The sequence below is a fragment of the Vidua chalybeata genome, chromosome Z (genome assembly GCF_026979565.1).
Source record: "Vidua chalybeata isolate OUT-0048 chromosome Z, bVidCha1 merged haplotype, whole genome shotgun sequence".
Classification (NCBI taxonomy): domain Eukaryota; kingdom Metazoa; phylum Chordata; class Aves; order Passeriformes; family Viduidae; genus Vidua; species Vidua chalybeata.
Genome location: NC_071570.1, coordinates 12,727,351 through 12,753,083, shown reverse-complemented (window position 1 = coordinate 12,753,083; position 25,733 = coordinate 12,727,351). Strand labels below are relative to the sequence as shown.

Genomic DNA, 25,733 nt, shown 5'->3' with positions numbered 1-25,733 from the left:
TGCTGTCCCTGTCAGTGAATCCCCTCATCTATACCATGGGGAACAGGGAGCTCAGGAATGCTGTGTCACCACCTCTCCATAAATTACTCCCAGACTATATTAATTGAGAATTTAGATGTGCAGGTTTGTACTATACCTCTTGAGAGACACAGGACTCAACTTATGATTCACCATTAATTCCAGATGAAAATTAAAGATGGTCAGTGAACTGAGCGGTGTACCCAGGGGCTTTCACACAGGTGAAATTAAGAACACCCATTCTCTAGGAGGGGAATCTGGAGCTGCCCGTAGAGAATGGTGATTCTCCAGCTACAACATGTTTCTGGAGTTGAGTGGAGGTAGAAGAGGTTTGAAAAGATGAGGTGGCCATGCTTCCCCTAACGTAGCCCTATGGTTCATATGGTATCCCTTATAGCACTCAGGCTCTTCTCTTCACGGTCATTGCTCAAGCAGTCAAGACCCTGCTTGCCCTGATATATGGAGTTATTCTTTCCCCCCTGTCATCTTAGAAAGCACTAAATGAGGGTGCAAAGCTAGGGCCAGTGGAGAAAGAGCAGAGCTGAGCTGTTTGTGGATGAATTTATGAGAACAATCAAAGAGAAAGACTTGAGAGGAAAAAGAAGAAAAAAACCAAAAAGATAAGCTCAGATATGGGATTACATGCCTGGCGGCCCTGCATCAGGGACTTCAATGGGACAAGGAAGCTACAGTTGATGGCTCCAAATAAATGTCTGCTTACTTCCATGGTCATTGGAAACCAGAATGCTCTCCCACTCATCATCAACTCACTGCATTACCATCACTGCTCTCCAGAACCACCCCAAAGGAGGTAGTTGTATTGAGGTGGGGGTCAGCTTCTCCCAGGTAACAAGAAATGGGACAATGGGAAATAGCCCCAAGTTCACCAGAAGAGTGCAACAGTAGATTGGATATCTGTTACCAGTTGTCATTGTACTGTCAAGACTCTAGCTTCCCATTATCTAAGGAGGGCAGTAAAACACTATGTTGTCAAATGTTCATTCAGTCATTTGGAAAAATGACCACAGAAAGAAGTAGCTAAGTCATCAAGAAGCCAGAGTTGCAGAATGACTACTTGGTTGTTTTAAAAAGCATTTAATTTCCATCAAAGCCAGGCAGAACAAGATCTTTTTGTATCAATTACCATGAAGCCCAGTATCAGCAATTAATCTAGCATTAATTCTTACTAACGCTTGATAAGCAAATGTTACTGCAGAATATTTGGTTATTGCAGTAAAGATATTCAGAAGAACTCCATCTTCCTTCAATCAGTAAAACAAAAATGCTGTATGTAAACATGGTCCTGTTCTATAAATAATTCAGCTCCTTGAGATCCCTCTCTACAGTAGAAGAAACTGAACATAAGACCATTTTTCACTTTTTGTTGGGCATGAATTCTTCTGCAAAAATACTGAGCGTGGACTTAAAAGCAAGAAGTTACCTCTTAATTACACATGCAAAAGCTTTTACTTACCTTAAATTTCTAGCTAAGTAATTCTTAATGTCAAATAGATTTAGAGGGTATATGCTTATTTAAAAAAAAAAATTAAATAGTTGGATAAAAAGATAGTAATTGAACATGGTGTATTTTCTTCAGCCAAGAAGTATACAGCACTCTCCAAATTACAGAGCTCTAAGTAAAGTTGTTTAGTTATTAACCAACCAACACTCCATTTTCTTTCAGTTTTAAGACAGACTTTTCTATTACATAAGCACATAGGTCTTAAAAACAGGAATTACTCCAGCTTAAAACATTGGACAAAACTACATAGGATTTGTCAGGATCATCTTGCACTAACTATAACTAAGTATGCTTTTATGAAAGCAAAATGCTGAAATTCTTGGGCAAGCAAACAACTGAGAAAGTTACAGCTTGGCCAAAGAAACACTGACACAGATACTAGGGAACACAGACAAATTATTTAGGCAGTAGCTGTATTATCTGTTAGCTCATCTGAGACCATCCCACAAAAAGGATAAGAGATAACCTGCCCTGCCTTACAGATAATCTGCTTTGAGTGAAGATTGCCTCCAACTATGCACTTTTGTGCAGGAGACTGAAATTGTCCTGCAGAGGGGTTTCAGTCAAACTCCTCAAGTTCCTTCTCAGGTAATTTACCTTCCAAACTGAAAATGGTAAAAAAACCCCAAAAATGCAACAAACAATCACATACACACAAATAAACTAAGAAAAGGAATCTAGTGCAAGTAATTGTAATTAAAACCTGTTGCAAAGCCACACTAAAAATTAAGTTGACCACTTCTTTATTAGGGTCTTCCCTAGGTCAACTTTCTTAAACAAGATATATTTGACAAACTAATGTATCATCTCCAAATAATGCATTCTATTTATTTACAACGATGTATTTATTATTTACTTTTTATCTACTTATTTGATACTGTTGATAAAAACTATTGACAAGAGCTGTAACTTTTACTTTAAGGCATAACTGGATAGCACTTCCTGTTTCTAATGCTTCATTCATGTTGCAGCTCTCACATAGTGCAGGTTCCCAGGATAAAGGGTCACTTCAGTACTACACTGTAGTAGTTCTGTCTCCCCCATTTTACATGAAGGACTGGACAGACTGAAAACATTACCTACGGGAATCTCTGGACAGACTGTTTTAGCTGTTTTCTCACATGCTTTTTCACCTCTTTGTAAAACCAAGATTCATTCCTCACTGCCTTACCCTTTCCACTTCTGAAGCCATCAAATTTAGCCTTTTCTAAGCCAAAGAGAAAAGGGTATTTTCCACTAAACCTCCACTGCCTTTGTAAAAGGGTATATTCCACTAAACCTCCACTGCCACTCAGGTAGAGGGAAAGGCCCCACTGCAATCACATGTAAAAAGTCTAACTTCTGAAACTTGTTTCTTCAGTAATCCTGAAAGGACTACTTTGGTACAGAAATAAACTGTGTGCCTTCTCACCCAAGAGCCTGATTGCATCTTTCCAGGGCCATCCATATCAAGCTTAAACAATCAAATCCTATTCCTGACCAAATCCCACATCAATGAAGAAGGATCAATAAATTACATGCCAGGACAACAGGATCTTCTGCTACCCTCTGCACCCCAGGAGAAAAAGCCAGCTGACACGCAGCCAACATATTTGCTGAGCCTGCCATACCCTAGTGAGCCTTCAATAGGTTCAGCAATGAATTTGTAATTCTTTGGCTCAGAATATCTGACATCAAACAGCTAAGACATTTGATTATCCCTTCATTCCTACAGTAAAATGCAGACACAAAGGACTTCTGTGAAAATTAATGGCTGATGAACCTTGGACTACAATATTCAGGGTTTGCTGCTTCTCTGAAGTGATTCACAACTTATCCTTAACACACAAAGCAACTAAGTACTTTAACAAAGTCAAAAGGTATTATTAGCTAAAGTTCAGTCATGTAAATATTCCTTAATGGATCCCACACCACTTTTGGCATCACCTCTCAAATTTGGCACATCTCAGAGACACAGTGATTTGGAATCTCCTGCAGGGTATCTCCTTGTTCTGTCCTTGAAATCACCCCATTTCCCACAGATCAGAAACATTCAACAAATGCTGAAGTAGTGAAAAACTTAATGAGATAGGGTAATGCTAATAGGAGATAGCAGAAATGTGAAGAAACACTTAAGAATTACAAAAAAGTATTTTCAATAAATTATCCAAACCATACCTGGCTATCTTCTGTGAAGTCTTTGTTTTCTTTGATTGGTGGTACATCACTACTCTTTTTTCTAAGCTCATCTATCCTTTCTTCACATTGTTCTTTTAATTCTTTCATCTGGTTGATGCACTGTGACCTGAAAAAAAACATGAACAAGACAATTAAGTCTCATCTAGATTCTTCTGTTACGTACTTTTGTAAAATTATCTAATTTTTTTCCTTCATTATATCTATTTTTTTCTTTACATGTTATTATTGCCTTAATTCTACTACCTGGTTTTACATTTGATAAGTCACTAGGAAAAAATGAGGAACTGACCCAAGTCCTAAGGACAAATTCATAGTGCAGGCAAGTTCTATTGGAAGAAATTAATTTAAACTACTTTTGTCTGACTAGCTCAATAAGCTACATGATTTTTCCATTGTGTCTTTGTGTCATTGTGTCAAGTCCAGATAAGTTAAAATCAATTTTGATCCCTGAAGCATTTCTAGTATGATTACAGAAATTTATATTTTGATTTTAGCCAGAAAACAGAAAAGTATCAGTTGAAATAGAAAAGAGATGTAATCTACCGTTAGCAAACTGAATGCACTTCCTCAATATTTCAGCAAAGTGCAATGCTGCAAGATGTAATAAAACATATGTTACAGAAACAGAATTCACTAGTAGCTACTGTAAGTTCCAGAAGGAATATGTCCTAAAGATGCATGCACTGTATATCTTTTACATACTTTTAATAGTTACACAGCACCAATAGGATCTCAGCCTTTGTAACAGCAGAGTTCTATCTGCATCCGTGCAGCCTGTCTTTTCCTCACAACTCCCTAACTCCTATGTAAGGTCTGCTGTTCGCAGCAGTATTTTCCCTAAAGCTGCCAGGGCAGTGTTCTCCCCTTCTGTGGATGTGCTGGGGGATCCTGTGCGAAGCCCAGGAGTTTTGTCAATCTGTTTCTCAAGGCAAGTGGCTGCAGTCAGGGCAAGATCATCCTTTCTCCCCCACTCTCTTCATCAGTCATTTTACAGCTTTCAGTTTATATCAGAGGAAGAACAAGACCTAGTGAATAACACACCAAGATAAGCATTATCCCATAATACACACACAGAAGTCTTAGAAACTAGTCATCATATGACCCCAAGTATGCTCTGACCACACTATGAAGAATAGCAGTTTGTTTGGGTGGATCCCAATGACAGGTGTGTCACACTAGGGGAAAATATGGTGAAAAAATCACCATCACTGTCAGTACCCACTGCCCTGGAGAGCCTGCACAAAGAAGAGCAGGCTCCTGGTTTCTCTCTCTCCTTTGTTTTTCCATTCAAAGATAACTTCCAGTTTTTACATATACAATCGGCTCCAGACCTTGCAAACGCATCTTTCTGCATTCAAAATCTTTTCCAGCAACCTTTGTACAACAGCATGGTCAACATACTGCAAGTTTCTCATACCCATCACTAAGACTAAGAAGGGGGGTGAATTTCTCCTTATTCTGGCTCTGACCAGTGTTATTCTGAGTGTCAATACCCTCCATGCAACAGCAGCTGTTTCAGACAGGCATGCTGCAGTTTCTCAAACTGAAAATAAACTACTACATAATCCAAACGAGTTTCCATGCTACGTGCACTCTACCACAGCAAGTGACTCATTTTTATTGCACTTTCACCCTTCTCCAGCCCTGCCTTTCAAAAGTAAAGTATCTCTTCTGTAGTTCACACCTAAAAAGGAAGAACAGTAGCAGACAGATATGCTAACTGACTTATTACCTTTATTATGTTTTCTTGTAGACCAGACATGATTCTAAAGTCTGATTTGACAATGCTACTACATGGAAGAGTCACCAAAATAAGCCGTGCTTCAAACAGGTGAACATCAGAGATAGTAAAATAGCATAGGCTTGAGTTATACTCACATTCACTATTTTCTAAGAAATAAAAGGACATATTAATTGTCAGTTTACAAGTTTGAAAAAGATGCAGTACACAGACAACCTGAAGTCAGAGACAGAGCATTTGAGAAAGCTTGGACTTTGATCCCACAATGCACATGAAAATAAAGTTCATTTAACATAGAGGACAGACCCTCCCCATTTTAAGCTTATTATCTGTAATAGAATTCCCTTCTTTTCAAGGAGATTTGAATACTCTACTCATGTTTACAACAACTTTTATAGTACAGGGACAGCCTTAGTTTCTCCACCTCGTCCCATCACCAAGACATTTCAAATGTGCAAAACTAATGTTCTTAAATTCAGTCTCTGTGGTACGTTTTCTCCTTCACTACATAGTTAATTCCATGACACAGAGCTCACCTGTGCACACATGAAGGAGTGCAAATAACACTCTCCCCAGCTGCTCCCAGGCTCATCAAGGGAGCCACCAGCCCACCCAAGGATCATCTCCAAGAGCTTTAGAGGCACAAAGAGCTCCAAGAGGCACAAAGGTGGAGAAGAGCCCAAACTACAAACGCATAAGGAAGGACAGCCCATCTGTCCAACCAGTCCAACCCCAGAGCATGTTTTGCAGTAGCAGACACTCTCAGAAGAATATTGTGTGTGCTCATGCTTCACGTGTTCTGTGTTCTGCATACTTGGCCATGTACAGATATGCTCTGCATGCACAGGAACAGATGCGCAGCCTCTCCCCCTCTAGGCTGCTAGATTTGCATATGCCCACCATGACAAACAGAGTACCTTTGTTCTCCAGGAGCATCTACCATCTCCTCCTTTCAACCCTACCAAAAGAGGGTTGCACTCACACTCTTGCACTTGTCAGATCTGCAAATATCACACTAATTATCACACTTTTTACACACAGTGAGATTTCTAAGTAACAAACAAAGCTCTTAGGAACAAAAATGCATTTGAATATTGGAATGTATTCAGTAACGATTTCAAAAGATGAGTCCAGAGGCTTCTGTTTCACTCTGGGTGCTGCAGAAGAGAAGGGTCGGTATGCCACTGAGCCTTTGCTGAAGAAGCTCTAACCATGATCAGACAGCACTGGGCACAGTGTACACCAAGGGTACATTGTGAAGTCAACTGCTGAGGAATGCACGCTCCTTTTGCACACAACACCAGTAAGGCCAGATAGCTCCTGCTGGCTTCTGCATGGAAAACGCTAAGCTTGTTCCAAAAAATGCTAAGATAAAACTTCAAGGCTCGGGTACAAGAAGAAATAATGATATTTTTTTTTTCCTCCAAGATCACAAATTTTGTTCTTATGCATTCCATATGCACAACTGCTTTTACCACTGTCTTCTACAGAATAGTAACTGAATGTTTAAAAAGAGTGATTTACAATGTGCCGTTTGAAAAAGACATTTGACTTCCGTAATCTTTTTATAACATTTTCATTATTTTTATACAAATAATATGGTCTGTTTTTGAACTGGGCATAGTATACTTGCTGCCTAAGGTGCAAAACCTTCATCCATGCAAATCCAGGTAAAAGGAAGAAGCACATAATCAGGTCTAATGCCCCTTCCTGGCAAGGCAGATGAACAGAGAGGCAACACACTAGTTTATTCCTAACTGGGAAGGGAGGAAGGAAGGCAGATTAAAAATAACATTTGGAGTCTTTCTAACAATTCTTATTTTTCCAAGCCCACAATCACATTGGGAAAAGGCTGTTTGTAAGCATTTAAATTGACAGTATTAAGTGAGCATATAGCAAAGAGTGTGGTATTGTGTTTTTATATTTCTGTAACCGTTCTGTAATGGTTTGCCCCTTCACCCCCCATTTTCTCCCAATGGTTCCACCCTGAGCTTTCCCGCCTTTCCCTCAATGCCAATCTCCCTGAAAATGCTCAGTCATTCCCCTGTCCCCTCTCTGGTACCCTGTCCATCACTCAGCTCCCCATCCCACTCTTCCAGAATCTTCCACCTTGGGCATCAAGTGATTGGACAAGGGCCAGGGTCCCACCCTTAAACATCACCCATTGCTTTATGCGTCTGTCTGTCCTTCCGCCTTCCACTCCCCCAAATCCCCCCATTGGTTAATGGGCGTCTCTTCCCCCTTGTTACTGCCCCCTTATTTGAGATGTTGCAAGAGCCTCGAGGCTACTCTCAGCTGTTGGATACTCTGGAGTTTGGAGCTCCTTGGAGCGTGGATTAATCCTGAGACTTTTTCCCCAGCCTTGAGTCAGCTCCCTTATTGCCTCCTCTGATGCCGCCTCTCCTCCATACAAGGCAGACAGCGAAGCGCTCTGTCTTAGCTGCTCCCCGACTCTCCTCGAGACACAGGGGAGTGTCCCGCACAGCTGACCGTGCTTCTGCCGGGCAGGCAAAGCCAGGGGAATCAGGGTGGGCATGGCGGCAAAACAAGAACATATGTAGCCAAGCACAATCAAATATCCATTTCTGCAATTACCTAAACACAATGTAAAGTTAGTTGTGTATATTAGTTTAGCAGAGAAATACTAACATTCCAACATCCTCCCTAAAGGTACACAACAAGCAATGTTTTAAAAATACATGTTCCTGCTAGGACTGTGTGAACGCTGCAAAGTACTGAAGCAATAAATTATTTTACGAAAATTTAAGTCCAAAGTTTGTTTTTCCTTACTTGTACTCTCACAAAAAGAGTCTAGAAATAGAAAATGAACCTTTAAGTATTTTGCAGCAAAGCTAGTGAAGACAGCATTGCTCCTTGGCTGAGATAACTACTTTTACATACTCCCATGGAGGCTCTGCAGGAAATGGTGCACCTGCCTCAAGACCAACCAGAAGCAGATCAGCTGAGTCCCTGTTCAACTACCACATGGCTGATTTACCACACCTATCTCTACATTTACCCTCATAAAAGGAAACCCAACTTTACCACTGTGTCATGCTTAGCTCTTCACCTTGAGCCAGCCCAGACCTTGGAGCTATGCTGTCTGAATACAACCTTGCTCTGTTAAACAAAGAGGGATTCTTTATGGTACACTACCACAAGCAGGGGTGCTCTGTCAGGGATTTCCTCAACAGAACCATGCTTATAAACATTTCACCAGACATGGGTGATAAACCTCCAGGTTTTCCTAAGCCAGACTAAATACATTTGCCATGTATCACCTCCCTGTATGTATACATCAATCCAGTGCTTAACAGGTGTACCTCTCATGTGGAGCATTACTATCCAGCAGATAGATATATTTGTGCAGATCTATTTGTTCCTGCTGATCTCAGACGTAGAAGAAGACACTGGAAAACAGATTCACTGACTAGCACAGAACTATCAACAGAGGTACATGGGTCTCAGGTCTGTCATTTAACTGAACAGCCAACAGACTGTCCTTAACAACCATGGTACACTACAAACACAGAGGGGGAAAAGGCCACTTAACACCCACATACACAACACAGTTTATTGAAAGGCAGGTACAAACTAAAGTTTCCAACTTCTATCCACTTTTCTGTTATAAATCTTAAATTCTCCACTAATATAATCCATCTAGGTCATCTTTATTACATGAATAATAACCCAAAAAAAGCTCACAACCAACTGGTAATCAGTAGTATCACTAACATTAATCTTTAATTCTAAAATGAAAAAAAAAAAAAAACCTTACTTCAAGTGTAGCCTGCAGAATTCAAGTTCTTTGAGTGTCATGTTCCACTTTCAGTTACAATTCCTAAAAAACCTGGCTAAACAATGGCTGCTGAAAAAATACCTATCACTATGACAATTACATTCTTGATGGAACATAATTATGAGAACATGCAAACAGCAAATTCTATTGCTTTTTTATATCTATGCACAAGGGGAAGATGTTGCATCCCGGGTTTGGGTTCAGATTAGGGGTTCTGATCTATGTTAGCTAGCCAAGTGCTGTGTACCCCCGTGCACCTGTGTTTCCCCCCCCATGGTGGCTTGCTCCAGGCTGCCTGCCATTGGAGCTTCCCCCCGCCACTCTTGTAACCACTCCCCCGTCCAGTCCTGAGAATTCTGTGTCCATCACCCCATTCCCGCGACCCTACTCGCCCCGAGGCCCCATGTCCGCCCCTGCCACGTTCCCGTTGGTCGCCGTGGTCCGTGTCATCACCACGGCGCCTGCCCCCCATTGGGTGGGAGGGCCCTCACCCTCCCTGTCCCACTCCTATATCATCCCGGGGCTCCCCAGTCTCGGGGCCATTTTCATCCACGTGGAGTTGGGAGCAGTCTGCAGCTTCTCCATCGCAGCTCCCGCGGCCATTAAAGCCTCCAGCCTCCACGCGGACAGATTTGGACAATTTCCTTGCCTCTTTGTTTTCTCCCTCGCGCTGACGGCAAAGCACGGTCAGCCCGTGCCGGTGCACAGCAACAGAAGTGCCCGGGAATCGCGACAAGCGCCAGCCCCGACGAGAAGCCGAGGCGCCCAAAGCCAGGTGTTCAGGAGCCAACCAGGGCCGAGAAAAATAACACATTGTCACTGGAAGATACTACAGATTGTGAAGGCAGGTAGAAGAAACAAGAATATTACTGAGCAGAAAGAACTGAGGAGAAATTAATAGAAATACCAGAAATGTGTATTTAGTGTAAGGATAATGAAAGTACTGTAAATACTTTCATTCAGTTATCCATGCTTTAAAATTCAGTGGGAAATCTCAAGAAAAAGCCATGACTAGGTATGTCATGTAAAGCAGAACACATGAGTCTGATCATCCAAGAAGCTCCCAAGACCTCTTCAGCTCTGTAAGGTACAGCTTCTCATCAGGTATTCTCCTATCTTAATTCAAAATTCTTCACAGATTAACCTCTTCATGTTTCAGTTTTCCCCACACAATTCTTAAGTGATAATATTGCTACACTTATCCTCTTGCAATAGAAGGAACATCAAGAAGTGTCTGGGCACAGAGATGAAAAACACTGGAAAGTTAATGCTCCTCTCCAAGATCAACTGTGAGCAGTTTTAGGTGAGTCAGATGTTATCTTCACTTCAAAAATGTGTATTTACTAACAGAGCTATAGATAACACAAGAGTACTCTGGGTTGTAACCAAGTCACCTCTAATTTGGGAAGTCATCTTTCCTAAAGAACATACTTACAGATCATATGAGAACTTCCTCTGAAGGTTAGTCTGGTTCTTCTGAAACGAGTAAACATCCAGCTGTAGCTTTCCATATTCCATCTGTAACTCTTTCAAGTGTTCTGGTCAAAGCAGGATTAAAATACACATATATGTACAGATTCTAAACTAGAAACATCAAGAAACAAATCTATAACAACAATGCTAAATTAATTCATCTGTCATGCAAACTGCATTTCATACACAAATGCATATATAATTGTTCAATTTATTCAACAAGGATGCACAGGATCTGGTAAGAATAACCTCTCAGTATAATATATTGGCAAAACAGTGTAATACATATTTTTACCTACTTTTCCTCTTAAGGAATACAAAGATCTGATTTGCAAACCCTGCTAAGTTGCAGTCTGGAAAATCTTTACATCTGTGAAATCATAATCAGAACACAATATGAAATAGCATTCACATTTATCAGTCATATACAGACAAGCTTGCAATGCTTCCCTGAATAATATGCAATTTATACCCATGTTCCTTAGCAACAGAGGCATCTATGATTTAATTTTCTTCCTGATAGAAGCCTCTGTGAGAGGGCACCAGAAGACAATACCACGACATACTTACTTCGTTATAGGATTAATTCCCAAGTACCTCTAGAATACATTGCTAACAATTTTGAAGCACTACCACGAATAGAAATTAATTAGACTGACTTTTTATATTTAATATAGATTTGTGAATTCCTCTGGTGCTAAAATGCATGACCCCACACCTCAGGGAAAAATGCAAGAATATGTTGCCAGGTAAAATGAAGGAAAAATATATTAACTTAGTTCTATTCATATTATATCATAAGAGTCAAGAGTACTACATCAAGCACAACATGGACAAATCCTCCTACTATTGAGGCAGATTAGTCTGACACTTAACTGGAGCTATGCAGATGAAGTATCTAAGTCATGGCAGCTCATGTACCAGCTGACTTGAAGAAAGGCAGCATTCTCAAAAGGCCACAGAGTAATTCAAGTCTTAAAAACAGGGGGCCTAAAAATCAATATCAGAGAGAGTCACAGAGCTACCACAACATACCTCGTAAACTCTGAATCAATCGATCATTTACTGTGATGTTACTCATCAGCATTGCCTGAAAGAAACAGAACAAAAAACAGTGTTTTAATTGCAAAGGACCTGTATTACCATTATAAACAACACCTATCAAAGCACTTGTAACAAGATCTACTTTTTGTGTGCCACAGTTGTGACAGTGTCACAGTTCAACAAAACCTTTTAGCTGCTTTAGAAATCTCCTATTGCAAACAACAAATATTCATTTTAACCCAGATTTTCCAGTATAGGGGAGTGGGGGAAGATATCACTGCAAAAATGAAAATAGGAAGAATTTAAAGGAATTTATAGATACTAAAATTGCTTGTCACTTTATTCTAACTGTATCTCACAACTGGAGTCACGGTCAGACTTACTGTATTTATCTCTTGAAGGAAGAATACGACATCACAGCTCACTATCAATTACCCTCACTGAGGAATCAATACACCTGCATTCAGGCATGCAAAGATGAGCTATGAAAGCATTAATCATTCAGTATAAAGCAACTCCATGAAAGCCTTGCATTGTATCCCTTTTCTACCTATCTTATTGATTGCTTTCATGTTGGAGTGGCCTTCTTCCACTCCTTCACTTTGTTCTACTGTACAAACAAAGAATAAGAACACAACACATTATGTCTATTCTTTAATCAATCTCCATCTACCATTTCATATACACACATTCCCCAAAACACCTGAAAACTATGTCAAGTCACAGCTAAGTAAATTATTCTTTTGAGCCAGATGTCAGGATAACTCAAGATTCATATTCAACACTTAGCAAGTCTGATGCAGAAACATTCTTAAAAATACAAAAAAGACATCCACTGACTCTTCAGAAACCATCCAGTCCCGTCTTAGGAAGGTATTTCTCAGGCTTCATTGTCCCTTATTATCCTTGTCCTGGGAAACTTCAAGGTTCTTCAAGGGTCCCAGAAAAATCAACTCCCCTGTTTCCCAAAGTTTCTGCTCTAGTACTGAGGTGTGTGTATGTCCACACCCAAAAAGAAGGAACAGCATCCACTCTGTCTGCCCAAGTCACCCTGAAACACTGACAGCATTGTTGGTGTCTTTCTTCCCAAGGCTACAGTAATAAGAGCCAGCTGATTACATGAGTGCAGCATTCAATAAATCTGAGTAGAACAGCACCCAGCAGAGTAGTAACTTCACAGAGGTGGTCATTCAGCTGTTGCTAAGTCTTTCTACACCATTCTATATGTACAGCTGTTATGTGAACACCACTGTGAAACCCTGAGGAAAAAAAACATCATGCTCAAGTAAAAAGAAACTCAAAAAACAGTAACAACTTATATGTAGGATTGTTTAACATCTCTCCCTCTCCTTTCTCATAGGATAGGTAAATAATAAATTAATTTGTTTTCACTGGTTTGTGGAAAGGAAATTAATGTTTCACTGGAAACTCCAAGTTTTGCTAATGTGTGGACAATGTAGTCAGGTTGTTCCAGGATTATCACCTTCAGGAAAACACAGCATTGGCCATTACCAGAAACTGTCAGTGGACTAGAAAAATCAGTATGATAGAGCAATTTATAAATTTATTACAGTTTTTTTGTGGGGCTTTGCTGGTTTTGGTTCTATTTATTGGGGGGAAGGGGGGGACGAGTGGGAGTGAATGGGGATGGGGGTGTCCTTAAACACCTAAATGCCAGGTGTCACTTATGTGACAGTAAAATATACAAGTGTTACATGTTTTGTACATTAGGACAATAATAACTGTGATCAGCTGAAGTAAAAAACTTACTTCCCACATTAAAAAAGTCTCTTTGAATCACAACAGGGAAAAAAAGAAATTGTTCCTTGGCTGAGATAAGGCTTTGCCTTGGTCTTTACAGATTGCATATAAAACTTTCTTTTGGCAATGCCACACCTATCTCCTTGAATGTGTGGGCAACAGTCCAGGCAAAAACCTGTTAAATCCTAGTTAGCTGTTTAACTTGAGCAGGAAATACTGTTTAATAATTTACAGCACAGTACTGCAACTGCCAGCTTCCAATCTACTAAGTCAATAATATTAGGTCTTCCATTCCTCCTCCTATAATTCAAGTGTTAACTAATTTTCACCTTGTGGCTGTAAACTAAGCAAACATTATTTACTTTTGGAATTTTATGCAGATCAAGAATGAAAACTGCTGGGAAGTACTCAAAAGATACATGCCAATATTCAGTTCTAGAAAGAAACTCACATTTTAAACTTCATTTAGCCCACTAAACAATAGCTTTAATCCCCAGGAGCAAAAAATACAGCTTTTAAAATCACCCTGTCACCGTATCAAAATCTGATATTCTGTTATACAGTAAATCTGTAATACAGAACCAGCTTATTCTATTTGGAAACATGTTTGCACAGAAGTCCTTATGACTACCAAAAGAGGAAAAAAAACAAGTCTTTTGACTGGAGACAATGCTGTGGACAGACAATGCTTCAGACATCAAAACTCAGAAGTCACACTTCCACCAGTAGTGTGGGAAACAAATTGCTCCAGCTGTACAGCAAATTTTTTAATGATAGCAGCCAAAGACTTGTTTATTATTCACCATAGAACATGTCTATATAAGTATTATTCCACTTAAGAAACACAAAGTTACTGTTTAAAAATAATAAAACATAATGGAGAAATATGCATGAGGAAGCTTTGAGATAAATTATTTGAAGTATTCGTTTTGAGCACATACTTTGGACTATGTAAATGCATATGATCTGAATAATGCCAAACAGTATTCTCCATATACATATTCCTTGGAGGAATTACTACAGTAACTCCTCCAGCATTTGCTACTATCAAGAACCAAGCTAACCCAAGCACACTGAACTGACATACATCCTTTCTAACACTGACTGTACGTGGTGTATGTAAAAGCATAATGAGCATGTATATAAAAGCATAATTTCAACAGAAAAAAGAAAGCAAATAGTTTGATAAGCATAAACACTAAAACTTAAGAAAAAAAGGGCTTTGCTTACACAAATATAGCACAAAGGAGACAAAGATAATCCACAGGATCAGTAACTCATCTGGTAAGAACAAAACCAACTGTGAATAAAGCAAGATGGGAAGGTAAGATTTACACATGCAGAAACGGACATTTATAATTAATCAGGGGAAAGCAGGGCACTCATTTAATGATTAATTCAAACTGATTTAAGTCCTTCCAGCAAAGAGAAAGAGTGTTTCTGTCTTGCATGCTCCCATGACTCCCCACCACTACTCTGGCATTAATATGAGAATAATGCTTGCAACACACTGATGTTTTAGTTACTGCTCAGTAGTGCTTACGCTAAGGCAAGGATTTGCCCGTTTCCCATGCCCTGCCAGCCAGCAGGTGCACAAGAAACCAGAAGGAAGCTCTGTCAGGCATCCCAAACTGGCCAAAGGGACATTCCTTACCACAGAACATTGGGACATAAACTGGGGGAGCTGGCCAGGAGGCATTGATAGCTGCTGGGGGACCGTAGGAATCCTCTTCTCTTTGGGACTCAAATCCTGTTTATTATAAGGAGCCACCTCGGATCCAGGTGACGCCTCAGTGGGTAACAGGCTGAGGCGTCTGGTGGCATCCAGAAGAAAAAGAGACCAAAGGTGTCGTCCAGGGGGGTTTTGAGCTCAGGGAAAAGGGGTGGGGCAGAACTGGGAAGCCACATCCAATGGGACACAGGTGAGGAGAAGGGGAAGAGGGAGCAGGTCAGGGAGAGACCACCATACCTGAAGCTTAGCGGGGAGGGGAAAGATGTGTGGAATAGACCAATGTGACATAAACTCCATGGTGCAATACAAAAACTACTCAGTGCAAATTCCCAATCACCCAGTGCAAAACAACTACTAAATAAGCTATTCAGTGCATCACAACAGTTGGGCATCAGACAGCAGGTGCTGAGCAATTGGATTGTGTATGTCTTGTTTCTCTTGGGTTTTATTCCTCTCAGTTATCAAAGTGTTCTTATCTCAACACAGAGTTTTCTTCAAAAATCTAGCAGGAGATGTGGGGAGACTAAGAGTCTGCATGATATTTAGACGCCAGCTGGTGTTAAAACATAAGAACTTGCCAGAAAAAGGCTTTTTGGTTCCAGGCCAAGAGACTAACAGCTAAAACACATAATAGTGTGTGAGGAAAAAGTTCATAAATAAGGTTTTTAAGGAAATATTTCTCTTTAAGGTTGATCATTGTGTTGCACACTCATGTATACTTCAGTGGAGGCGCATCAATTAAGTAAGCCTTACAACAAATTTCAAGCGCAAAATTGAGGAGATATTGTTCATTGAAATCTATTTCTCAATAAATGGAATTCCATTCAGAAACTGCAATTTTCCTCAATAAACATAAAAAACCCTACCCAATCAACAAAAGAACCCCAAACAAAAACCACCCAACCAAAGAAATGAACAACCCATGCACCCAACAAAATCCAATTCCTAAAAAACCACCTCTGTTTCTACAGAGTGGTTCTGCCAAAGATCTGAGACTCAATCTTGCTTCACAGCCTGTACTAAAAGCAATCTAGATTCTGTTTTATCGCAGAGGACACAAGGACATGCACACCATCACATGGTGCAGTTCTGCCTTCAAAACCACCAAAATTGCCAAGTTAGTTTCTTAAAGATTAAGCACAAGAGGTGGTATTTGATACACATGAATACAAAATTACTGTTACAGGTACTAGGCAACAGCAAGTCGATTGGAGAAGAAAAGCCCTGTGAAATGACAGGACTTGCACTTCACTTTACTCACTTCCTGTCACTTTACATTTAACTAAAACCCAAATAGTAACCCAATGTAAGCAAAGCAAAATCATATGATATTAGAATATTAATATAAAACTTCCACAGGTATATCTAATGCACCATCTGACTTCTGGTCCATTCATTTAGCTGTGAAGAGGTAGTTAACTTCAAACTACATATACTCTACATTCCTTCTCTCTAGTTCAGCTAGCCTCAGACCATCCTTTTTTTTTTCCTTCCTACCATGTGAAAATATATTTTGAACAGAGGTGATCTTCTAGACTTCTGCTGTACCAGTTATGAGGAATATGAGGAAGCACACTGATTTCCCTTGCTCATTTAGTAATATTGTGCTACAGCAAATATGGGACATGAGGCAGTGCTTCCTTACCTCAAAGCTTTTCCAAAACTGGAAGATGTAACACTGTTTGGGTTGAAAAAAAAAATACAAAAACCAAAATACATATAGCCTTCAGTGAAAAGAAAAAGGTACCTTTCTACTCTCTCCTACAGACTACTGTAACTCCTTCTGAGTGGAGTTGACTCCCTGCATACCAACAGGTACTTCATGTCAGAAGACTGTGCTGGGAATTGAAATTTCCCCAGAGGAAGGGGACCAGAGAGCAGCTGTGACCAGTGTTAAAAGATACTGAACAAAAGGACAGTGACATGCTTCACATAGAATGAACAAATCTTGGCCCTTCTCAGTAAAACAAGATTTGGGATGGAGAAGATTTATGTAAATCCAAAGAACAATACCAACTGCAAAATCATACTCATGGAGTTCAGAAATATTAAAAATATTGTTGTCCTGTTATGTTCTTCAAAGAGACTTCTGTGGCTCTGTACATCCCAGAAGCTACGAGAACTGAATAACAACCACATAGAATATACAGATTAGAAACAGCCTTTTTGCACTCCTGAACTGTTGTTGTCAAATGTTCATGTAAGACTACTTGATCTCATCATTCTACTTCTGTATGGACTTCCAGAAGCTATTTCCTAAATCTTACACTGATATTTAAAATTTCAAGCATGTTTTTTAAAAGTAGACCAGTGACAGTAGTGTTTTATACCTATTCAGACCTAACAAAATAATTACAACAGTAATTTTCTAGAATTACACTGCGTCAGTGAATGGTGAGCCCACATAGTATAACAGGCTTAGACTAACGATGTTCTGTGCCCTCATCCTTCAAGTAGCATAGAGAGAGTTCTACCACCAAAGAAGGCAGATTTAACTCAAAGTGATTACTGCACTGCTAGTGACAATGATTTTAATGGGGCAAATACCTTATCGGTGTTTTGGTTTGGTATGAAAGTAAATCAGTACTGTAATTATTCCATATTTTATCAGCAGAGTAATAAGACACAGTGAGCAGAGATTAACTGCAATTATGATGGGTCTCAAATGTTACTTGCGACTTGCTCTTGGTTAGAAGTCCAGATTGTGTAAGTATGCCTCATATGTAAGTTTCTTCTACAGCCAAAAGAACCATAATTTCTTCCTCAAAAAGTGGGAGGTTTGAGAGGGACCAATCATTCCTACTCAACTGCCGAAAGCATTTTAATTTTTCTTTAAGAACAGCAAGAACTAAGAAAAATCTTATTTACGACTCAAAGATCTCTAGTTAGTTATAGAGTTTGTAAAATGCTTGCAAAACAAGTTGAGAGTCTCAGGATTTGGATTTACATTAATTCCTCCTAAGTAGGTAAATACTAGCCACTAATCCTCACAAAATAAAAGTTCAGTTCAAGGAGCAAGCTTCCCACCATCAGGAAGAGTGAATTCATTACTTGTCTCCCTCCCAGGAATCCCAGATTCCACTGCAATCCATGGAGCCAAAAAACATGGATATATGTATATGTCCTGTATATACCTTCATACCATGTATACACAAGATATGAACATACAAAACACATTTATACATGGATATAGATACACACAAACAAAAATGCACTCAGAAGCTGTCTTTTCTTATATTCCATATCCCTCTGTAGAATAACCTCTGATCCCAGACAGCTTCTTCCAATAAAGGTCATTAGTGAGGAGAATTAAGCTTTCCCTCTCTTCCCTGCCACCACATCAGAGGCTTTCCTGAATTACAGTGGATGAAACTATACCAACTTGGCTGATGTCTTCTTTTGACAAATGCACGGCTTTCCAGCAAAACAGTTCTCCCTACTCTTAAACTAGAGATGGAAAACAAACAGCATCTCTGCAGGGTATTTGTCTATGTGTCACAAGAAAAGCAAATTTTGAATTTGATGCAAAATGGTGCACAGGCACATACATGCTCACCCTACCACTTCAGGCTCCTGAGTGAGACACATGCTCTTTTTCAGCCACAGAATGCAGAATTCAGGAAATCAGTCCCATGCACCACTTCCCTAGGGTATCACTTCCCAGGGTTTCAAAGCAAGCTTTGAAACAAGCTGAACTGTATTTTAGGGTGACAGAGGGAAAAGCACTAAGGAGGCAGGAATTTCAACTTTATTGGCCCCAAAATCCACCTTTCCCAGCATCTCACCTCTAACACTGAAATGCCAAATGAATTCCAAGGCAGCCATAAAGCACAGTATTTTCTAAGCAGCAGCTTCTTCTGTCTGAGGAACACTTTGAAACAGAACAAACACCTTGGCAGTGGGTTAGGTGTTTGCCCAAAGTCATCCAGTTGCTCCTTAACCTACACAGACCCACTGTAAATAAGTATTATGGATGCCATGCACTTGAAGCTTCACCACCTACTGCCTGAAGAGCACTACATTCTGCTCAGTCTGAACTACAATTTGATGATGTCATTTGAAGCACATCAGTGAATGCCGGACAACCCTGCCTTCCCTCTCCCAGCCACAAACATTTTCTGTACCATTTGGAATCCTGGAGATGACTTTGATGGCTCTCCTCTGCTGACTCTTGTCCAGCCTGTAAACCACACTATGGATTCCTGTAGAGAAACTACTGCACAGATTTGGTGACCTTTGCTGTCCTCTCTGTGCCTTTCACAGAACTTCAGAACTCCACCAGTGATCCTCCCACAGTACAACAATTAACCCAGTGTATTTCTAAGCTGCTTTGTAGCATTCACCCTTGCAGTACCACCACTGTCTTACCACATGGCTGTATAATATCTCTACAAGCCGCTTCAACTCCAGGTGTGAATGTGTTCACTTGTCTCCCTCACCTTTATCACCAACTCTTTCAGGAGAAAACTCCAAGATACTTCAGAAGAAAGACTTTCTTTTCCAGAAGAAAAGAAAGACACCAGACACCACACTCCACCCCATGTCCAACAGCAGTTCTAGTTCTGTTAAATACTTACCACTGCTTCTCTGGGTATGGATGCCACATTTTATCAACAGTTCCTAGACTGAGAAACACCACAAGGAAAGTAGATTGTGTGCTGCCACCTACCACTCATCTAATGCCAGAAATTTGAAGCAAGAAGATGGCACATCAGACTTGGCAGAAGAAATATTTCATTCACTAAACTTCCTTAAAATTCCTGGATGAGGTCCTGTCACCATCTCTCAACATCTGCCCCTCTTGCTAGCCTGTGCTGAAAACTCTCTGGCCACCTGTTTCAGTGTCTTTTAGTAACTCTGGCAATATCTATTTATGGAAAGGAAGCATAATACTCCATTACATTTGCCTTTTTCTTTCCTTTGAATTTTATTTTTTCTGCTCATGCATGTCTTTTCACTCCCTGTAGGACTGAAGCAGAAAGCAAAATAATGCAACAGCATTCAGTAGCAACACAAAATAACAGCAGGCAGAAGTGACAAGACTGATTACTCGCTTGAATCTCGTCTGAATATTCAAAGATATCTTTTTAAAAAATGCACACATTAAAAAAACAAATGGACAAACTATACCTCATCTTTTTTAAAGTATATGCAAGACTGAACACAAAGAAAAGAGAGAAGTTATCAAGGTTACATGTTTGTCTCAAAAGAGGTAAAAAGCATTGGTTTACTATTTCCCTGAAGATCTGGGGTAAAGATTATTTCAAAATAGACTAATGATATATGACATTGATGCACACATTCTACCTTCCATTTTTACTCAATTTTTGTTCCTCTAAGTTCTTCAAAGATTAATCTTATCAGATTAATCTGATATTTTTCTCAGGCAACACAATTTGAGGAGCAAACCATTCCTGCACAGTGAACCTGCTACCTGAAGAGTATGTATTACCATCACAAGATGTGACTGTTCAGCCTGCTGAATATAATAGTCCTGGAAAGCTGATTTATTAACTTCAGTAAAGAAACTCTATGGGAGAAGCATTTGAATAGTCTCTACTAAATATTTCTGCTAATAGGGAGAAAAGTGATATTACTAACAACTGCAATCACAGCAGTATCAGCAACACAAGGAAAATACACAGCAAACCAATTTGCAAAATATTACACTGCAGGAATCATACACACTGCTATTTAAGTAGCTTTGTTCACATTCTTCACAAAGGAATACCATCCCCCTGGTGAAGCTGAACTGTCAGGAGCACTGCCATGAAAGTCTCACATTCTCATATCTTCCCAATACCACTGAGTTTTGGAGGCAGAAAGCCAAGATGCCATAAAATTTGTAATGCATTTAGAAATAAACGTCAACCATTTATGCTTATAAATATACTTAAGAATATATCTCTTGGTGTATCTTCCTCTTTTTCTTAAGTTTTAAAACATTAGTATACAGGTAAAAAAGTGAAGGTACAACCCAAGTATGGCAATGATTTATAGAGAGGATAAGAGTTTTATTCAGAACTGCTGAGTAAACTTGCAGCTTGCAGCTTCTAGTATTTCAAAATTATACAACACATGCTAAAATGTCCATTCAAGGTTCATTTTCTCAATATCATACAATGTAAAGTGTTTTGCCACACCAACATTGACTGTAAGCTGCAACATGTGAGCACCACTTCCCGTTGCAGAGTGTGTCTTGGTAAACCACAGTCTCACAGAAAACTGTGGCTAGGAAAAGCCCTACCTTCTCTTCCTGATGTACTCTGTTGGCATTTTCCATCTGAAAGCTGTGCAAGGACTGGATTTTGTCAATCTGCTGTCGCTGCTTCTCTAGCTCCCCTTGGAATTCATTCTTTTTTTGCTCCACAGCACCCCTCTCCGCTGCCGCCCTGCGGACTTTGACTTCCAGATCCATGACTCGACCCTGAGAAAGAGCAGATTAGCCAAAGCAAGCAGAGATGTTTCCCCCTCGCCAGAATCTTGTCCAGTATATTCAAGGAATAGCAAATTTTACAGTGCTAACAATGCGGATATCATGCAAGTCCTGTGTCAGCCAGGCATACTAGTCATACACAGACACACACCTCTCTAGTTTTACGTAAATTAACAGGAGTGTGTATTTTGTAGAGACTGTAGAATTTCTGTTAAAGATGAGAAAAACGGAAAGCTCAGTACTTGAGCTTAAAAAAAACCCCAAAACATAAACATAAAGAAGATTAGAGACTACTATCTTTCTGAAGTACAAGGACAAACAATTTTTTAAATTTAGCCCATACCATTCTGACGGCTCTACACTTCTCAGTGTTGACCCCAAACTAATTCAGTGTGAAAACTCATCTCTCTAATCAATCTGATTTCCTGGAAGAAGTGTGAAAACTCAGCTCTCAAATCAATCTGATTTCCTGGAGGAGCTAGAAAAGATAGAGGGAGGACAACACTGCCCAACTTTCACATGAACAATTTACATATGGCTATTACACAAAGACATATATGAGAAAAATTCGTTCATAAACAGAAAATCATCATTCCCTTGACTGCTCAGAGCAGCTACTGTCAGAAGAAAACTCAACACCATCACATCCTGTACATACATAGACAGAGACATAAGCTAAGGAATCAAGCCTGATGCTTCCACATTCTTTCCTCCTCCACTTCTTTTCTGTAAGTGCCAATTTAGTTTTGCAGGACATTGTTTCTAAACATTTTGGATTAAAATTGTTCTTCAGCAGCAACTAGGAATACAAAAACATGCAGGGGGCTGGAGATATCAACAGAATCTACCCATATAAAAAAAGACCTGGTGATTCCAGGTGGACTAAAAATTAGATATAATAAAAACTGTGCATTTTCCAAGAGTCCAAGAAAATGTACCAAATCTTCTTACACCACAGTATGTAGCATGTCATGTCCCACCTACCCTGCCTCTCTGCCACAGAAAGAAAGAAAAGGGAGAGGAGCCAGAGGAAAAAAAAAAAGGAAAATTACTTGCAGTTTAGCTGGAATAGCAAGGAAAAACACTCCTTCCATTTCAGTCATAACAGCTGCAAAGTCTTGCCAACAAACACATGGGTTTATAGAGTGCTTTAGAAGCTCCATCCATGTTCAGCTATGCTTTTATTCCATTCAGAGTGTGTGAATGCCAAAGTGAAGTAATTTTCAGGCCAACTTAAGGAGAAATGTATAAGATGGTATAGTACATCAGTAATATCACAGGACCTTGTGTCTCTAGGTTATTGAGACCAAGAAAAACTAGGATGGTGGCACATTTTTCTCGCTATCAGCTGCTTCATGGCTGTGCAGCAACACTTCAGCAGTACTGACACAGTTACTACACACTGGTAGCCACCATCCTAAGGCAAATGACTGACGGGAAAGCAAGGGATGACCAGGGTCTCAGAAGTCATAAGACATACCCTTAACTGCATGGCCAGACAAAAGTGCCCTGTTTGAACAGTGCCTGTTCTGGGCTGAAACAGGAGTTGCAATCCTTCAGCTGTCCACTCAGTACTAAAATTTGCCTCAGTTACGAAGAGCATGCAAATTTACTGGATAAACTGGGAAGGAGCTCTCATGGGCCACGTTTAATCAACATGTTGTTAGTTTTTAGGTCAGCTTGTTAAAAACAGTAACAAAAGAAAATTTTAAAAAAAGAAAAAAAAAAGAGGGAAAAAAAAGAACTGTCCTGCAGAGATTGTTACAAACCAGAAACTTCACTCACATACCCTATATTAGAACAAATGGTATAGAAAGGATTAAAACCCAAGTTCAACAGCCACAAAAAATATAGTTACCAGAAAAAATACAGTTCTCATCAGGCAAGGTAATTATTACATGTGACTTGAATGTCCTTCTTCAGAAAGGTCACAAAAAATCAAAAATTCAGATTTTGTTTCTGAACAACCCAGATTTCTTTCTACAGTATACATACAATGTTATAGGTCATGTACAAAGATAAATCTAGGAATATCACTCTGCTAGTTTTGACTGGGGTAGAAATAATTTTCTTCACAGTGACTGGTATGAGGCTCTGTTTTGGATTTGTGATGAACACAGGGTTGATAACAAAGATGTTTTTGTTATTGCTGAATGGGGCTTGCAAAAGCCAAGGCCTTTTCTGCTTTGAGTACTGCCACGATGGTGAGGAAATTGGAGGTATTTGGGAGGTTGGGAGGGGCCAAAAAACAGAGGATGGCATTTGTCACATCTTTAATGTGAAACAGCACGAGACACCTGAATGTTTTGTGAGAGCAGAAGTAACAAGTATCACACATGCAGGTGTGTTCAAGTTTTGGGTTCCTCTCATGTACAAATAGGCATTCATCCTATTCCCCCACTACTGATAAGCAACAACTGTAAAATTTGTGGAAGTTCCTACAACAAGCTGAAGTTACTGACTTGCCACATGAAAGAGAATCATCCTTCTTGTGAACTATGTTTACTACTTGCACAAGTACAAAGTGACATGCAGAGCAAAAGGAACATTACCTGCAAATCCATGCTGCGAGAACTTGCAACCCAGTAATTGAAACCCAAAACAATTATGCATGCCATGAGCACAGCCATGAGGAGTGGTGAAGACTTCATCCCGCGACAGCTGTTTCCTAGTCCTACCATTTCAAGAAAAGAACAAATCCGAAGAACCACAACAAGTATGGAAACCTGCAAATTAAAAAGAACACATTATACTGCATCCCCAACTATTTTATACACACGATAAAACTTCCTTTGCAGTAATGCAACAGCTGTGAGCTGACAGGTTTACACCCAGCAAGGAAGGTAAAAGTATTCGTGTTGATCTGTCTAGATATTTCCATCTGAAAGACAAAGAAAGGTCATTGCACCCTATCAGCTTGTACATAAAGCTTCACAGAAAGCTCTTGAGGCGGATGTCTTGAATTCTCCTTACAATATAATGAACATCTGCAATAAACAGAACCAGCCATGCTTTTATCATACATCTAACCAAAAATCTACACAGACAACACTGGGCTAGAGAATAGATTGCTTTTTACCTAATTTACTAAGAAAATTAATTTAGTCTTGCTGTTTGAGGACAAATTCGCACTTTGCTTTCTCAAATTGGACAGTTTCAACTTATTCCATCTGACACTACTATTCTAACTTTTTATTCCCAAGCTTGTAAATAAATACATAAATAAGACTGAACCAAATTATTTAAAGGAGAATCTAAAAATAACAATTAATATAAACATGAGCAGACACTCCATTGATTTCAATGCTACATTGCCTTAGGTGTTCTCCATTTTGATCCTCAGCTGCTTTCTCTGCTCCTCCAAAAATAAAAAATGAATTAGCAGTACCAGGGACACTACTGGTTGTTATTGAGATTTGTGCTATATCTGTGAAACAGACCATCTTAAAAAATAGGCAGAGGCAAAGGGTAGCTGCAATTCTCTTTGAAATAGGCTACACTGATTTTATGACAATGTGAAATCTGGTCTTAATAAACCTAATGGCACCTAGCTTCATGAATCCTTAAACTCCAGGGAATCTTGGTTGCTGTTTGTAGAAGATTGCTTCCTTGTAAACTGAGATTAACTTTTTTTCTTTGTGCACCCCTGCAGACAAAAGACAGCAAAAATAAGCACAGAAGGCCAGGCAGACAGCAAATATATATGCATCACAAGACACTAGTTAAATCTAAAATGGGTACATTTGCAAGTAATGTATTTTACAAGCTTTCAAGGAGCTTTTAAGCAAAGCAACCTCTTCCCTACTGTTGCAATGCACAGGAGGCAATGTTTTAAAAATTAGTAAATGGTAGCAACTCTCAAAGGATTTACATGTGAACATACACTGTAAACACAGGGGAAGAATGTGATGCCAACACTTCGCAGGTACCAGAAATACAAATTCTACTGTATACCCAGCACTTAAGTCCTTCAACAGCTCACCTATACCTCAAGTGTCCACATGCATTCTCTGCAAAATTCCCTCTCTG

At 39.6% G+C, this 25,733-nt stretch overlaps 1 protein-coding gene across 2 annotated transcripts in view; it reads right to left on the bottom strand.

The window, feature by feature from the left end:
* The window catches only part of GOLM1 (golgi membrane protein 1), a 38,411-nt gene that overhangs the window by 7,297 nt on the left and 5,381 nt on the right, over positions 1 to 25,733 (bottom strand). The window contains exons 2-6 of one of the 2 annotated variants that reach the window (XM_053968837.1): positions 24,257 to 24,430; positions 21,516 to 21,695; positions 11,767 to 11,821; positions 10,694 to 10,796; positions 3,698 to 3,824 (exon numbers count right to left, since the gene is read on the bottom strand). In XM_053968837.1, the coding sequence (XP_053824812.1) occupies positions 3,698 to 3,824; positions 10,694 to 10,796; positions 11,767 to 11,821; positions 21,516 to 21,695; positions 24,257 to 24,385 (594 nt within the window). In that variant the 5' untranslated portion in view covers positions 24,386 to 24,430. Of the gene's footprint in view, positions 1 to 3,697; positions 3,825 to 10,693; positions 10,797 to 11,766; positions 11,822 to 21,515; positions 21,696 to 22,047; positions 22,115 to 24,256; positions 24,431 to 25,733 lie in introns of those variants that run through there. The other variant, XM_053968838.1, reaches the window with a different exon arrangement.